Source organism: Coregonus clupeaformis, chromosome 18 (assembly GCF_020615455.1).
Source record: "Coregonus clupeaformis isolate EN_2021a chromosome 18, ASM2061545v1, whole genome shotgun sequence".
NCBI classification, from domain to species: Eukaryota; Metazoa; Chordata; class Actinopteri; order Salmoniformes; family Salmonidae; genus Coregonus; species Coregonus clupeaformis.
In genome coordinates this window covers 32,168,497-32,185,369 of record NC_059209.1, presented here as the reverse complement: position 1 = coordinate 32,185,369, position 16,873 = coordinate 32,168,497, and the positions used below count along the sequence as shown (strand labels likewise).

Here is a 16,873-nt window from a genome sequence, read left to right as displayed (position 1 = left end):
GAGGAACACCTACGTGAGAATGCTATTCATTGACTACAGCTCAGAGTTCAACACCATAGTGCCCTCAAAGCTCATCACTAAGCTAAGGATCCTGGGACTAAACACCTCCCTCTGCAACTGGATCCTGGACTTCCTGACGGGCTGCCCCAAGGTGGTAAGGGTAGGTAACAACACATCTGCCACGCTGATCCTCAACACGATGGCCCCTCAGGGGTGCGTGCTCAGTCCCCTCCTGTACTCCCTGTTCACCCATGACTGCATGGCCAGGCACGACTCCAACACCATCATTAAGTTTGCTGATGACACAACAGTGGAAGGCCTGATCACCGACAACGATGAGACAGCCTATAGGGAGGAGGTCAGAGACCTGGCCGTGTGGTGCCAGGATAACAACCTCTCCCTCAACGTGACCAAGACAAAGGAGATGATTGTGGACTACAGGAAAAAAAAGAGGACTGAGCACGCCCCCATTCTCATCGACGGGGCTGTAGTGGAACAGGTTGAGAGCTTCAAGTTCCTTGGTGTCCACATCACCAATGAACTATCATGGTCCAAACACACCAAGACAGTCGTGAAGGGGGGTAAGACAAAGCCTATTCCCCCTCAGGAGACTGAAAAGATTTGGCATGGGTCCTCAGATCCTCAAAAAGTTCTACAGCTGCACCATCGAGAGCATCCTGACTGGTTGCATCACCGCCTGGTATGGCAACTGCTCGGCCTCCGACCGCAAGGCACTACAGAGGATAGTGCGTACGGCCCAGTACATCACTGGGGCAAAGCTTCCTGCCATCCAGGACCTCTATACCAGGCGGTGTCAGAGGAAGGCCCTCAAAATTGTCAAAGACTCCAGCCACCCTAGTCATAGACTGTTCTCTCTGCTACCGCACGGCAAGCGGTACCGGAGGCTTCTCATCAGCTTCTACCCCCAAGCCATAAGACTCCTGAACAGCTAATCATGGCTACCCGGACTAATTTGCATATGAAACACCACTTTGGTTCTTGAATACTAGGAGTAGCCCTCAAATTCAACCCTGCAGAGACTTGACCGCAAGGCATACTGAAAATGAAAAAAGAAGCTATTTTACATATATATTGAATATTGAATAAACGGTTTAGAGCATTGAGTTTGCAGTGGTTTGCTTTAAAAGCACAGGGGGTGAGCGAGCGTTTGAGTTCTCTCCCACTGCGTTGCAGCTGCACACCACACCGCTCCCACCACTCCCCTCTCGCCCCTGGCAAGAAACGAGACACTACTAGCCTATTACTCCTCCCCTCCCTCGCAAAGTTGCAGCATTCTCCGTTTCTCCCACTTTTACCATGTTCTGTAACCAGCCTAAAGTTTTCCTCATCATCCATGACGCTGGCCGTTGATGGGACGAAGAGGTCGCTGGACTGCCTCTAAAGCACAATTGGGACTTCAATGCCTGTGAATCTTTTTAAATCTCTTGATTTTGGTTAGATTAAATATGCAATGTCCGCGGGTGAAGCGGGTTCTTTTTCTGCTACATTCTGTTTTGTTTTTGGCAGCAAGCCATGTCGAGTTCTCGCTGCCTGGCAGCCTCCTCTCTCCATATGCAGAACCAGGTCAGTATGTCTCAGTTGTTACAACTAGGCTATAATAACTGCAACAATGTTGCGATTTTACTGTCGCAATTTCACTTGCATGCATAATTCAATGCAACAGCACAAAACGTAGTTTATAGCCATTGCAAGTTTAAAGCATGAATTAGCGCATATTTTTTGCCAAGTGGCAGTCTGTTTTTTTATCAATTATCTTTATTAATTGAATTCTCGTTAAATTACCGTGTAGGCTATTGATAATTCCACTGTAGTTCATTTTCCTTTTTATCCTCAGGTCGCTTTCTCCAGTCTCAGTCAGATGTGTCCGTGGTCCATCCAGTCAAAGTTTTCAGAGATGGACAGTTTCTCTCCCACTCTCTGGCACACCGCTTTGAGCACGGGCGGCATAAGCGAGACTTGGGGCCTTTGGAGGGACGCGTTTATTATAAGGTGAACTATAAGGGTCGCGATTTGGTTTTCAATCTAACAGTCAACAACTATTTGGTGTCGAACGATTATATTCTAGAGAGACGAAATGGGAGTGTGAACCGGACTGAGCACCATACCACAGGAGAGAACGCGTGCCACCTGATCGGCACCGTGACGGATTCTACTAATGCGCGAGGGACAGCCGCAATCAGCACATGTGAAGGCTTGGTAAGGAGTCAGGATGATGACCATATTTGGAATTTAACTCATGCATATGCAGAAATCCTTGTCATCGCTCATTCTGTACTCTGATTTTAACACAAAGTTAGATAGTTAAAATACACACTGCAATCCTTCTCCATCTTTATACATTTTGGAGTTATTTGAGTCAATGATCAAGGCTTCACAATAAGACTTCACTATAATGCTTCACTATAAGGCAAATGCACCACATTGAGAAGCAGGTACAGGTAACTGAAGTAGGAAGGAAATATTGATTTGCTCCATTGATTTAGCTTCATTGATTTAGCTCAGATAGGACATTTAGTTTGTGTAATTTCTTGCCCTATTTCCAATTCACCGAGAAGCCACAGCCTCCCTAAAGTCAGGAGAACTTTCTTTGAAATCTACAGGAGAGAGGCATCAGAACAGCAGCAAAATATACAGAAGAGAAGCATTAGAGGAATTGGTATGTAGACTGTTTGCAGAAATACTTTTTGCTCCCTGGCCCCCAAATAATAATAATATGCCATTTAGCAGACGCTTTTATCCAAAGTGACTTACAGTCACGTGTGCATACATTTTTACGTATGGGTGGTCCCGGGGATCGAACCCACTACCCTGGCGTTACAAGCGCCATGCTCTACAAATTGAGCTACAGAGGACCACAATGACTGTGGCTGCATGCCGCCTCCTCTCAGCCTATACTGGGAGACTCTATGTCTCTCTTGCACGATCTTTCCCTCTCTCCCCTCTCAACCTACTTCTACCACTCTCTGTCTCCCTCTCTCAGCTCTCGCTCTTATTCTCTCTCTCTCTCTCTCTCTCTCTCTCTCTCTCTCTCTCTCTCTCTCTGTCTCTCCCTCTCTCTTTCTGTACAGTGTTATGTTTCTCCTTGTTTGACCACAGAGAGTAAGTTTGAGAATGTGGCTTCTATGGCTACTGTTTATAAAGAGACTGAAATAAAAATTGAGACGGCTGTATTTTTAGAATTCTTGTGTGTTTCTTATAAGAAACCTACTATTATCTACAAAGGAAATGAATACTTCGATTTTCATCACAATGACAGCTTTGCACTCTGTCCGCTGCTGAACAGAAAACAGATGGACAGCGGAGAGAGAGAGAAAGGGAAACACCTGGACAGCAGAGAAAGAGACAAAGGAAAACACCTGGACAGCAGAGAGAGACAAAGGAAAACAGCTGGACAGCAGAGAGAGATAAAAAGGGAAACAGCTGGACAGCATAAAGAGAGACAAAGGGAAACAGCTGGACAGCAGAGAAAGAGACAAAGGAAAACAGCTGGACAGCAGAGAGAGACAAAGGAAAACAGCTGGACAGCAGAGAGAGACAAAGGAACACAGATGGACAGCAGAGAGAGAGACAAAGGAAAACATGTGGAAAGCATAAAGAGAGACAAAGGAAAACACCTGGACAGCAGAGAGAGACAGAGGAAAACAGCTGGACAGGTGACAGAGAGACAAAGGAAAACAGCTGGACAGCAGAGAGAGACAAAGGAAAACAGCTGGACAGCAAAGAGAGACAAAGGAACACAGATGGACAGCAGAGAGAGAGACAAAGGAAAGCATCTGGACACCAAAAAAGAGGGACAAAGGAAAACAGCTGGACAGCAGGGAGAGAGACAAAGGAAAACAGCTGGACAGCAGAGAGAGACAAACAAAAACAGTTGGACAGAAGAGAGAGAGACAAAAGAGAACAGCTGGACATCAGAGAGATAGACAAAGTAAAACAGCTGGACAGCAGAGAGAATGACAAAGGAAAACTGCTTGATAGCAGAGAGAGAGACAAAGGAAAACAGCTGGACAGCTGAGAGAGACAAAAGAAAACAGCTGGACATCAGAGAGATAGACAAAGGAAAACTGCTTGATAGCAGAGAGAGAGACAAAGGAAAAACTCTGGATAGCAGAGAGAGAGACAAAGAAAATTAGCTGGACAGCTGAGAGAGACAAAAGAAAACAGCTGGATAGCAGGGAGAAAGACAAAGGAAAAAAGCTGGACAGCAGAGAGAGAGACAATGGAATACAGCTGGACACCAAAAAAGGACAAAGGAAAACAGCTGGACAGCAGGGAGAGAGACAAAGGAAAACAGCTGGACAGCAGAAAGAGACCAATCAAAACAGCTGGACAGAAGAGAGGGAGACAAAAGAAAACAGCTGGACAGCAGAGAGAGACAAAAGAAAACAGCTGGACAACAGAGAGAGAGAGAGAGACAAAGGAAAACTGCTGGATAGCAGAGAGAGAGAGACAAAGGAAAACTGCTGGATAGCAGAGAGAGAGACAAAGGAAAACTGCTAGACAGCAGAGAGAGAAAAAAGAAAACAGCTGGACAGCAGAGAGAGACCAATCAAAACAGCTGGACAGAAGAGAGAGAGACAAAGGAAAACAGCTGGACAACAGAGAGAGAGACAAAAGAGAACAGCTGGACAGCAGAGAGATAGACAAAGTAAAACAGCTGGACAGAAGAGAGAATGAGACAAAGGAAAACAGCTTGATAGCAGAGAGAGACAAAGGAAAAACTCTGGATAGCAGAGAGAGAGACAGAAAATTAGCTGGACAGCAGAGAGAGACAAAAGAAAACAGCTGGACTGCAGAGCGAGACAACGGAAAACAGCTTGACAGCAGAGAGAGAGAAAGGAAAACAAATGGACAGCTGAGAGAGGTACAAATGGAAACATATGGACAGCAGAGAGAGACAAAGGAAAACAGCTGGACAGCAGAGAGAGACAAAGGAAAACAGCTGGACAGCATAGAGAGAGACAAAGGAAAACAGTTGGATAGCAGGGAGAAAGACCAAGGAAAACAGCTGGACAGCAGAGAGAGAGACAATGGAATACAGCTGGACACCAAAAAAGAAGGACAAAGGAAAACAGCTGGACAGCAGGGAGAGAGACAAATGAAAACAGCTGGACAGCAGAGAGAGACCAATCAAAACAACTGGACAGAAGAGAGGGAGACAAAAGAAAACAGATGGACATCAGAGAGAGACACAAAGTAAAACAGCTGGACAACAGAGAGAGAGAGAGAGACAAAGGAAAACTGCTGGATAGCATAGAGAGACAAACGAAAACAGTTGGACATCAGAGAGCGAGACAAATGATAAGAGAGAGAGAGAGACAAAGGACAACCAGCTGGACAGCAGAGAAAGAGACAAAGGAAAACAGCTGGACATCAGAGAGAGACAAAGGAAAACAGCTGAATAGTAGACAGAGAGACAAAGTAAAACAGCTGGACATCAGAGAGAGACAAAGGAAAACAGCTGGACAGCAGAGAGAGACAAAGGAACACAGATGGACAGCAGAGAGAGAGACAAAGGAAAACATGTGGACACCAAAAAAGAGGGACAAAGGAAAACAGAAGGACAGCAGAGAGAGAGACAAAGGAAAGCATCTGGACACCAAAAAAGAGGGACAAAGGAAAACAGCTGGACAGCAGGGAGAGAGAGAAAGGAAAACAGCTGGACAGCAGAGAGAGACAAACGAAAACAGTTGGACAGAAGAGAGAGAGACAAAAGAGAACAGCTGGACAGCAGAGAGATAGACAAAGTAAAACAGCTGGACAGCAGAGAGAATGAGACAAAGGAAAACAGCTGGACAGCAGAGAGAGAGACAAAGGAAAACAACTGGACAGCTTAGAGAGACAAAGGAACACAGATGGACAGCATAAAGAGAGACAAAGGGAAACAGCTGGACAGCAGAGAAAGAGACAAAGGAAAACAGCTGGACAGCAGAGAAAGAGACAAAGGAAAACAGCTGGACAGCAGAGAGAGACAAAGGAAAACAGCTGGACAGCAGAGAGAGACAAAGGAACACAGATGGACAGCAGAGAGAGAGACAAAGGAAAACATGTGGAAAGCATAAAGAGAGACAAAGGAAAACACCTGGACAGCAGAGAGAGACAGAGGAAAACAGCTGGACAGGTGACAGAGAGACAAAGGAAAACAGCTGGACAGCAGAGAGAGACAAAGGAAAACAGCTGGACAGCAAAGAGAGACAAAGGAACACAGATGGACAGCAGAGAGAGAGACAAAGGAAAACATGTGGGAAGCATAAAGAGAGACAAAGGAAAACAACTGGACAGCAGAGAGAGACAAAGGAAAACAACTGGGCAGCAGAGAGAGACAAAGGAAAACAGCTGGACAGGTGACAGAGAGACAAAGGGAAACAGCTGGACAGCAGAGAGAGAGACAAAGGAAAACAGCTGGACAGCAGAGAGAGAGACATAGGAAAACAGCTTGACAGCAGAGAGAGAGACAAAGGAAAACAGCTGGACATCAGAGAGCGAGACAAAGGAAAACAGCTGGACAGCAGAGAAAGAGACAAAGGAAAACAGCTGGACAGCAGAGAAAGAGACAAAGGAAAACAGCTGGACAGCAGAGAGAGACAAAGGAAAACAGCTGGACAGCAGAGAGAGACAAAGGAACACAGATGGACAGCAGAGAGAGAGACAAAGGAAAACATGTGGAAAGCATAAAGAGAGACAAAGGAAAACACCTGGACAGCAGAGAGAGACAAAGGAAAACAGCTGGACAGGTGACAGAGAGACAAAGGAAAACAGCTGGACAGGTGACAGAGAGACAAAGGGAAACAGCTGGACAGCAGAGAGAGAGACAACGGAAAACAGCTGGACAGCAGAGAGAGAGACATAGGAAAACAGCTTGACAGCAGAGAGAGAGACAAAGGAAAACAGCTGGACATCAGAGAGCGAGACAAAGGAAAACAGCTGTACAACAGAGAGAGAGAGAGACAAAGGACAACCAGCTGGACAGCAGAGAAATACAGTGGAAAACAGCTGAATAGTAGACAGAGAGACAAAGTAAAACAGCAGGACAGCATAGAGAAAGACAAAGGAAAACAGAAGGACAGCAGAGAGAGAGACAAAGGAAAGCATCTGGACACCAAAAAAGAGGGACAAAGGAAAACAGCTGGACAGCAGGGAGAGAGTCAAAGGAAAACAGCTGGACAGCAGAGAGAGACAAACAAAAACAGTTGGACAGAAGAGAGAGAGGCAAAGTAAAACAGCTGGACAGCAGAGAGAGAGAGAGACAAAGGAAAACTGCTGGATAGCAGAGAGAGAGACAAAGGAAAACTGCTGGATAGCAGAGAGAGAGACAAATGAAAACTGCTAGACAGCAGAGAGAGAAAAAAGAAAACAGCTGGACAGCAGAGAGAGACCAATCAAAACAGCTGGACAGAAGAGAGAGAGACAAAGGAAAACAGCTGGACAGCAGAGAGAATGACAAAGGAAAACTGCTTGATAGCAGAGAGAGAGACAAAGGAAAAACTCTGGATAGCAGAGAGAGAGACAAAGAAAATTAGCTGGACAGCAGAGAGAGAGACAATGGAATACAGCTGGACACCAAAAAAGGACAAAGGAAAACAGCTGGACAGCAGGGAGAGAGACAAAGGAAAACAGCTGGACAGCAGAAAGAGACCAATCAAAACAGCTGGACAGAAGAGAGGGAGACAAAATAAAACAGCTGGACAGCAGAGAGAGACAAAAGAAAACAGCTGGACAACAGAGAGAGAGAGAGACAAAGGAAAACTGCTGGATAGCAGAGAGAGAGACAAAGGAAAACTGCTGGATAGCAGAGAGAGAGACAAATGAAAACTGCTAGACAGCAGAGAGAGAAAAAAGAAAACAGCTGGACAGCAGAGAGAGACCAATCAAAACAGCTGGACAGAAGAGAGAGAGACAAAGGAAAACAGCTGGACAACAGAGAGAGAGACAAAAGAGAACAGCTGGACAGCAGAGAGATAGACAAAAGAGAACAGCTGGACAGCAGAGAGATAGACAAAGTAAAACAGCTGGACAGAAGAGAGAATGAGACAAAGGAAAACAGCTTGATAGCAGAGAGAGACAAAGGAAAAACTCTGGATAGCAGAGAGAGAGACAGAAAATTAGCTGGACAGCAGAGAGAGACAAAAGAAAACAGCTGGACTGCAGAGCGAGACAACGGAAAACAGCTTGACAGCAGAGAGAGAGAAAGGAAAACAAATGGACAGCTGAGAGAGGTACAAATGGAAACATATGGACAGCAGAGAGAGACAAAGGAAAACAGCTGGACAGCAGAGAGAGACAAAGGAAAACAGCTGGACAGCATAGAGAGAGACAAAGGAAAACAGTTGGATAGCAGGGAGAAAGACCAAGGAAAACAGCTGGACAGCAGAGAGAGAGACAATGGAATACAGCTGGACACCAAAAAAGAAGGACAAAGGAAAACAGCTGGACAGCAGGGAGAGAGACAAATGAAAACAGCTGGACAGCAGAGAGAGACCAATCAAAACAACTGGACAGAAGAGAGGGAGACAAAAGAAAACAGATGGACAGCAGAGAGAGACACAAAGTAAAACAGCTGGACAACAGAGAGAGAGTGAGAGACAAAGGAAACCTGCTGGATAGCATAGAGAGACAAACGAAAACAGTTGGACATCAGAGAGCGAGACAAATGATAAGAGAGAGAGAGAGACAAAGGACAACCAGCTGGACAGCAGAGAAAGACAATGGAAAACAGCTGAATAGTAGACAGAGAGACAAAGTAAAACAGCAGGACAGCATAGAGAAAGACAAAGGAAAACAGAAGGACAGCAGAGAGAGAGACAAAGGAAAGCATCTGGACACCAAAAAAGAGGGACAAAGGAAAACAGCTGGACAGCAGGGAGAGAGAGAAAGGAAAACAGCTGGACAGCAGAGAGAGACAAACGAAAACAGTTGGACAGAAGAGAGAGAGACAAAAGAGAACAGCTGGACATCAGAGAGATAGACAAAGTAAAACAGCTGGACAGCAGAGAGAATGAGACAAAGGAAAACAGCTGGACAGCAGAGAGAGAGACAAAGGAAAACAACTGGACAGCTTAGAGAGACAAAGGAACACAGATGGACAGCATAGAGAGACAAACGAAAACAGTTGGACAGAAGAGAGAGAGACAAAAGAGAACAGCTGGACATCAGAGAGCGAGACAAATGAAAACAGCTGGAATGTAGAGAGAAGGGCACAAAAGAAAACGCTGGACGTCAGAGAGAGAGACATTGGAAAACAGCTGGAAAGCATAGAGAGAGACAAAGGAAAACAGCTGTACAACAGAGAGAGAGAGAGACAAAGGACAACCAGCTGGACAGCAGAGAAAGACAATGGAAAACAGCTGAATAGTAGACAGAGAGACAAAGTAAAACAGCAGGACAGCATAGAGAAAGACAAAGGAAAACAGAAGGACAGCAGAGAGAGAGACAAAGGAAAGCATCTGGATACCAAAAAAGAGGGACAAAGGAAAACAGCTGGACAGCAGAGAGAATGAGACAAAGGAAAACTGCTTGATAGCAGAGAGAGAGACAAAGGAAAAACTCTGGATAGCAGAGAGAGAGACAAAGAAAATTAGCTGGACAGCAGAGAGAGACAAAAGAAAACAGCTGGACTGCACAGCGAGAAAACGGGAAAGAGCTTGACAGCAGAGAGAGAGACAAAGGAAAACAGCTGGACAACAGAGAGCAACAAAAGAAAACAGCTGGACAGCTGAGAGAGAGACAAAGGAAAACAGCTGGACAGCAGAATTTGAGACAAAGGAAAACAGCTGGATAGCAGAGAGAGAGAGACAAAGCAAAACAGCTGGACAGCAGAGAGAGAGACAAAGGAAAACAGCTGGACAGCAGATACAGAGACAAAAGAAAACAGCTGGACAGTAGACAGAGAGACAAATGAAAACAGCTGGACAGCAGAGAGAGAGAAAAGAAAACAGCTGGACAGCAGAGAGAGAGACAAATGAAAACAGCTGGAGAGCAGAGAGATTGAAAAAGGACAAGCTGGACAGCATAGAAAAAGACAAAGGAAAACATCTGGACACCAAAATATAGGAACAAAGGAAACAGCTAGAAGGCAGGGAGAGAGACAAAGGAAAACAGCTGGACAGCAGAGAAAGACCAATCAAAACAGCTGGACAGAAGAGAGGGAGATAAAGGAAAACAGCTGGACAACAGAGAGAGAGAGACAAAGGAAAACTGCTGGATAGCAGAGAGAGAGACAAAGGAAAACAGCTGGACAACAGAGAGCAACAAAAGAAAACAGCTGGACAACTGAGAGAGAGACAAAGGAAAACAGCTGGACAGCAGAGATTGAGACAAAGGAAAACAGCTGGATAGCAGAGAGAGAGAGACAAAGCAAAACAGCTGGACAGCAGAGAGAGAGACAAAGGAAAACAGCTGGACAGCAGATACAGAGACAAAAGAAAACAGCTGGACAGTAGACAGAGAGACAAATGAAAACAGCTGGACAGCAGAGAGAGAAAAAAGAAAACAGCTGGACAGCAGAGAGAGAGACAAAGGAAAACAACTGGACAGCTTAGAGAGACAAAGGAACACAGATGGACAGCAGAGAGAGAGACAAAGGAAAACATGTGGAAAGCAGAGAGAGTCAAAGAAAAAAAGTTGACAGCAGAGAGCGAGATAAAGGAAAACAGCCGGACAGCAGAGAGAGTGAGAAAGGAAAACAGCTGGAAAGCAGAAAGAGACAAAGGAAAACAGCTGGACAGCAGAGAGAATCAACTGAAAAAAATGTGGAAAGCAGAGAGAGACAAAGAAAAACAGCTGGACAGCAGAGCGAGAGAGACAAAGCAGAATGCTGGACAGCAGAGAGAGAACAAAGAAAAACAGCTGGACAGCATAGAGAGACAAAGGTAAACTGCTGGACATTAGAGCGAGACAAAGGAAAACAGCCGGACAGCAGAGAGAGACAAAGGAAAACAGCTGACAGCAGAAAGACAAACAAGGAAAAAAGCTGGACAGCCGAGAGAGAGAGAAAAGAAAACAGCTGGACAGCAGAGTGATTTAAAGGAAAACTGCTGGACGGCAGAGAGAAAGACAAAAGAAAACAGCTGGACAGCAGAAAGAGATACAAAAGAAAACATCTGGACAGCAGAAAGAGAGAGCGACAAAGGAAAACAGCTGGACAGCATAGAGAGAGACAAAGAAAAACAGCTGGACATCACACAGAGAGAGACAAATTAAAACCTCTGGACAGCATAGAGAGAGACAATGGAAAACAGCTGGAGAGCAGATAGATTGGAAAAATGCAAAACAGCTGGACAGCAGAGAGAAATAAAGGGTAAAAGCTGGACAGCAGACAGAGAGAAAGAGGAAAACAGCTGGACAGCAGCTAGAAAGATAAAGAAAAACAGATGGACAGCAGAGAAAGAGACAAAGGAAAACAGCTGGAGAGCAGAGAGATTGGCAAAATGCAAAACAGCTGGACAGCAGAGAGAAACAAAGGACAACAGCTGGACAGCAGAGACAGAGACAATTGAAAACAGCTGGACAGCAGAGATAGAGAGAAAGGAAAACAGCTGGACACCAGAGAGAGTGACAAAGGAAAAGAGCTGATTAGCAGAGACAGAGACAAAGGATTACAGCTGGACAGCAGAGAGCGAGAGAAAGGAAAACAGCTGGACAGCAGAGAGAGAGCCAAAGGAGAACAGCTGGATAGCAGAGAGAGGGACAAAGAAAAAAATCTGGACAATAGAGATAGAGACAATGGAAAACAGCTTGACAGAAGAGAGAGACAAAGGAAAACAACTGGACAGCAGAGATAAACAATGGAAAACAGCTGGATAGCAGAAAGAGATACAAAGGAAAACAAGCTGGACAGCAGATACAGAGACAAAAGAAAACTGCTGGACAGCAGAGAGAGAGACAAAGAAAAACAGCTGGAGAGCAGATAGAGAGACAAAGGATAAAAGCTGGATAGCAGAGAGAGTAACAAAGGAAAACAACTGGACAGCTTAGAGAGACAAAGGAACACAGATGGACAGCAGAGAGAGAGAGACAAAAGAAAACTGCTGGATTGCAGAGAGAGAGACAAAGGAAAACCGCTGGATAGCGGAGAGAGACAACGGAAAACAGCTGGACAGCATAGAGCAAGACAAAGGAAAACAGCTGGACAGTAGAGATAGAGCTGAAGGAAAACATCTGGACAGCAGAGAGAGAGACAAAGGAAAACAGCTGGACACCAAAAACAAGGGACAAAGGAAAACAGCTGGAAAGCAGGGAGAGAGACAAAGGAAAAATGGATAGCAGAGAGAAATAGACAAATAAAATCAGCTGGACAGCAGACAGAGACATAGGAAAACATCTGGACAGCTGAGAGAGAGACACATGAAAACATCTGGACAGCAGAGAGAGACAATGGAAAACAGCTGGTCAGCATAGAGAGATACAAAGAAATACAGCTGGATAGCAGAGATAGACAAAGGAAAACAGCTGGAAAACAAATAGAGAGAGACAAAGGAAAACAGCTGGACAGCAGCGATAGAGACAATGGAAAACAGCTGGAGAGCAGAAAGATTGGAAAAATGCGAAACAGCTGGACAGCAGAGAGAAACAAAGGGAAAAAGCTGGACAGCAGACAAAGAGACAGAGGAAAATAGCTGGACAGCATACAGAGAGACAAAGGAAAACACCTTGACAGATGAGAGAGAGACAAAATAAAACAGCTGGACAGCAGAGAGATAGACAAAGTAAGACAGCTGGAGAGCAGAGAGAGAGACAAAGGACAACCATCTGGACAGCAGAGAGAGAGACAAAGGAAAACAGCTGGACAGCAGAGAGAATCAATGGAAAAAATGTGGAAAGCAGAGAGAGAGAAAGAAAAACAGCTGGACAGCAGAGAGAGAGAGACATAGCAGAATGCTGGACAGCAGAGAGAGAACAAGAAAAACAGATGGACAGCAAAGAGAGAGAGAGAAAGTAAAACAGCTGGACAGCAAAGAGAGACACATGAAAACAGCTGACAGCAGAAAGACAAACAAGGAAAAAAGCTGGACAGCCGAGAGAGAGACAAAGTAAAACAGCTGGACAGCAGAGAGATTTAAAGGAAAACAGCTGGATGGCAGAGAGAAAGACAAAATAAAACAGCTGGACAGCAGAGAGATAGACAAAGTAAGACAGCTGGAGAGCAGAGAGAGAGACAAAGGACAACCATCTGGACAGCAGAGAGAGAGACAAAGGTAAACTGCTGGACATTAGAGCGAGACAAAGGAAAACAGCCGGACAGCAGAGAGAGACACATGAAAACAGCTGACAGCAGAAAGACAAACAAGGAAAAAAGCTGGACAGCCGAGAGAGAGACAAAGTAAAACAGCTGGACAGCAGAGAGATTTAAAGGAAAACAGCTGGACAGCAGAGAGATAGACAAAGTAAGACAGCTGGAGAGCAGAGAGAGAGACAAGGGACAACCATCTGGACAGCATAGAGAAAGACAAAGGTAAACATATGGACAGCAGAGAGAGAGACAAAGGAAAACAGCTGGACAGCAGAGAGAATCAATGGAAAAAATGTGGAAAGCAGAGAGAGAGAAAGAAAAACAGCTGGACAGCAGAGAGAGAGAGACATAGCAGAATGCTGGACAGCAGAGAGAGAACAAGAAAAACAGCTGGACAGCAAAGAGAGATACAAAGGAAAACAGCTGGACAGCAGAGAGAGACAAAGGAAAACAGCTGGACAGCAGAGAGATTGAAAGGAAAACAGCTGGACGGCAGAGAGAAAGACAAAATAAAACAGCTGGACAGCCGAAAGAGATACAAAAGAAAACAGCTGGACAGCAGAGAGACAAAGGAAAACTGCTGACCAGCAGATAGAGACTAAGGATAACAGCTGGACAGCAGGGAGAGAGAGACAAAGGAAAACATCTGGACAGCAGAAAGAGAGAGAGACAAAGGAAAACAACTGGACAGCATAGAGAGAGACAAAGGAAAACTGCTGGACATCACACAGAGAGAGACAAAGGAAACCAGCTGGACAGCAGACAGAGAGACAAAGGTAAACAGCTGGACAGCAGCTAGAGAGATAAAGGAAAACAGATGGACAGCAGAGAAAGAAAGGAAAACAGCTGGAGAGCAGAGAGATTGGCAAAATGCAAAACAGCTGGACAGCAGAGAGAAACAAATGACAAAAGCTGGACAGCAGAGAGAGAGACAGAGGAAAACAGCTGGACAGCAGGCAGAGAGACAAAGTTAAACAGCTTGACAGATGAGAGAGAGACAAAATAAAACAGCTGGACGAGAGAGAGAGAGAGACAAAAAAACGGCTGGACAGCAGAGAGACTACAGAGAGAGAGACAAAGTAAAATAGCTTGAGAGCAGAGAGCGAGACAAAGAAAACAGCTGGACAGCATAGAGAAAGACAAAGGTAAATAGATGGACAGGAGCGAGAGAGACAAAGGAAAGCAGCTGGAAACAAAAAAGAGGGACAAAAGAAAACAGCTGGACATCACGGAGAGATACAAAGGATAGCAGCTGGACAGTAGAGAGAGAAAAATGAAAACAGCTGGACAGCAGAGCGAGACAAAGAAAACAGCTGGACAGCAGAGAGAGAGAGACAAAGGAAAACAGCTGGATAGCAGAGAGAGGGACAAAGAAAAAAAGCTGGACAATAGAGATAGAGACAATGGAAAACAGCTTGACAGAAGAGAGAGACAAAGGAAAACAACTGGACAGCAGAGATAAACAATGGAAAACAGCTGGATAGCAGAGAGAGATACAAAGGAAAACAAGCTGGACAGCAGACAGAGAGACAAAATAAATCTGCTGGACAGCAGAGATAGAGACAAAGTTAAACAGCTGGACAGCAGAGAGAGTGACAACGGAAAACAACTGGACAGCTTAGACAGACAAAGGAACACAGGTGGACATCAGAGAGAGAGTCAAAGGAAAAAAGCTGGACAGCAGAGAGAGAGAGACAAATGAGAAAGCTGGACAGCAGAGAGAAAACAAAGAAAAACAACTGGACAGCAGAAAGAGAGACAAAGGAAAACAGCAGGACAGCAGAGCGAGACAAAAGAAAACAGCTGGAAAGCAGAAAGAGAGACAAAGGAAAACAGCAGGACAGCAGAGCGAGACAAAGGAAAACAGCTAGACAGCAGAAAGAGAGAGAGACAAAGGAAAACAGCTGGACAGCAGAGCGAGACAAAGGAAAACAGCTGGACAGCAGAGAGAGACAAAGAAAAACAGCTGGACAGCTGAGAGAGAGACAAGGGAAAACATCTGGACAGCAGAGACAGACAAAGGAAAAAATCTGGTAAGCAGAGATTGGGACAAAGGAAAACAGCTGGACAGCAGAGAGAGACAATGGAAAACAGCTGGACAGCATAGAAAGAGACAACGGAAAACAGCTGGACAGAAGAGAGAGTTACAAAGGAAAACAGCTAGACAGCATAGAGAGAGACAATGCAAAACAGATGGACAGCAGAGAGAGACAACGGAAAACAGATGGACAGCAGAGAGACAAAGGAAAACAGCTGGACAGCAGACAGAGAGACAAAGGAAAACAGATGGACAGCAGAGAGAAAGACAAAGGAAAACAGCTGGAGAGCAGAGTGAGAGACAAAGGAAAACAGATGGACAGCAGAGAGAAAGACAAAGGAAAACAGCTGGATAGAAGAGAGAAAGACAAAGGAAAACAGCTGGACAGCAGACAGAGAGACAAAGGAAAACAGATGGACAGCAGAGAGAAAGACAAAGGAAAACAGCTGGAGAGCAGAGTGAGAGACAAAGGAAAACAGCTGGACAGCAGACAGAGAGACAAAGGAAAACAGCTGGATAGAAGAGAGAAAGACAAAGGAAAACAGCTGGACAGCAGAGAGAGAGACAAAGGAAAACAGTTGGACACCAACAAATAGGGACAAAGGAAAACAGCTGGAAAGCAGGGAGAGAGACAAAAGAATACAGCAGGACAGCAAAGAGAGAGGCAAAATAAAACAGCTGGAAAGCAGAGAGAGAGACAAAGGAAAACAGCTGGACAGCAGAGAGAGACACAAAGGAAAAAGGCTGGTCAGCAGAGAGAGAGACAAAGGAAAACAGCTGGACAGCAGAGCGAGACAAAGGAAAACAGCTGGACAGCAGAGACAGACAAAGGAAAAAATCTGGTAAGCAGAGATTGGGACAAAGGAAAACAGCTGGACAGCAGAGAGAGACAGTGGAAAACAGCTGGACAGCATAGAGAGAGACAACGGAAAACTGCTGGACATCATACAGAGAGAGACAAAGGAAAACAGCTGGACAGCAGAGATAGACAAATGAAAACAGCTGGACAACAGAGAGAGAGACAAAGGAAAACAGCTGGATAGCAGAGAGCGAGACAATGGAAAACAGCTGGACAGAAGAGAAAGTTACAAAGGAAAACAGCTAGACAGCATAGAGAGAGACAATGGAAAACAGATGGACAGCAGAGAGAGAGACAAAGGAAAACAGATGGACAGCAGAGAGAAAGACAAAGGAAAACAGCTGGAGAGCAGAGAGATAGACAAAGCAAAACAGCTGGACAGCAGAGAGAGACAAAGTAAAACAGCTGGACAGTAGAGATAGAGAAAGGAAAACAGCTGGACAGCAGACAGAGAGACAATGGAAACAGCTTGACATAAATAGAGAGACAAAGTAAAACAGCTGGACAGCAGAGAGAGAGAGAAACAGGACAACCAGCTGGACAGCAGAGAGAGACAAATGAAAAAAGCTGGATAGAAGAGAGAAAGACAAAGGAATACAGCTGGACAGCAGAGAGAGAGACAAAGGAAAACAGTTGGACACCAACAAATAGGGACAAAGGAAAACAGCTGGAAAGCAGGGAGAGAGACAAAAGAATACAGCAGGACAGCAAAGAGAGAGGCAAAAGA

The 16,873-nt window shown here is 45.1% G+C and overlaps 1 protein-coding gene across 1 annotated transcript in view; it reads left to right on the top strand.

Moving 5' to 3' along the window:
• The first annotated feature begins 1,311 nt into the window (after positions 1–1,311).
• LOC121583082 (A disintegrin and metalloproteinase with thrombospondin motifs 12-like) overlaps positions 1,312–16,873 on the top strand; it is a 79,933-nt gene continuing 64,371 nt past the window's right edge. The window contains exons 1-2 of the mRNA XM_045226844.1: positions 1,312–1,584; positions 1,856–2,217. Of these exons, the coding sequence (XP_045082779.1) occupies positions 1,467–1,584; positions 1,856–2,217 (480 nt within the window). The 5' untranslated portion in view covers positions 1,312–1,466. The remainder of the gene's footprint in view (positions 1,585–1,855; positions 2,218–16,873) is intronic.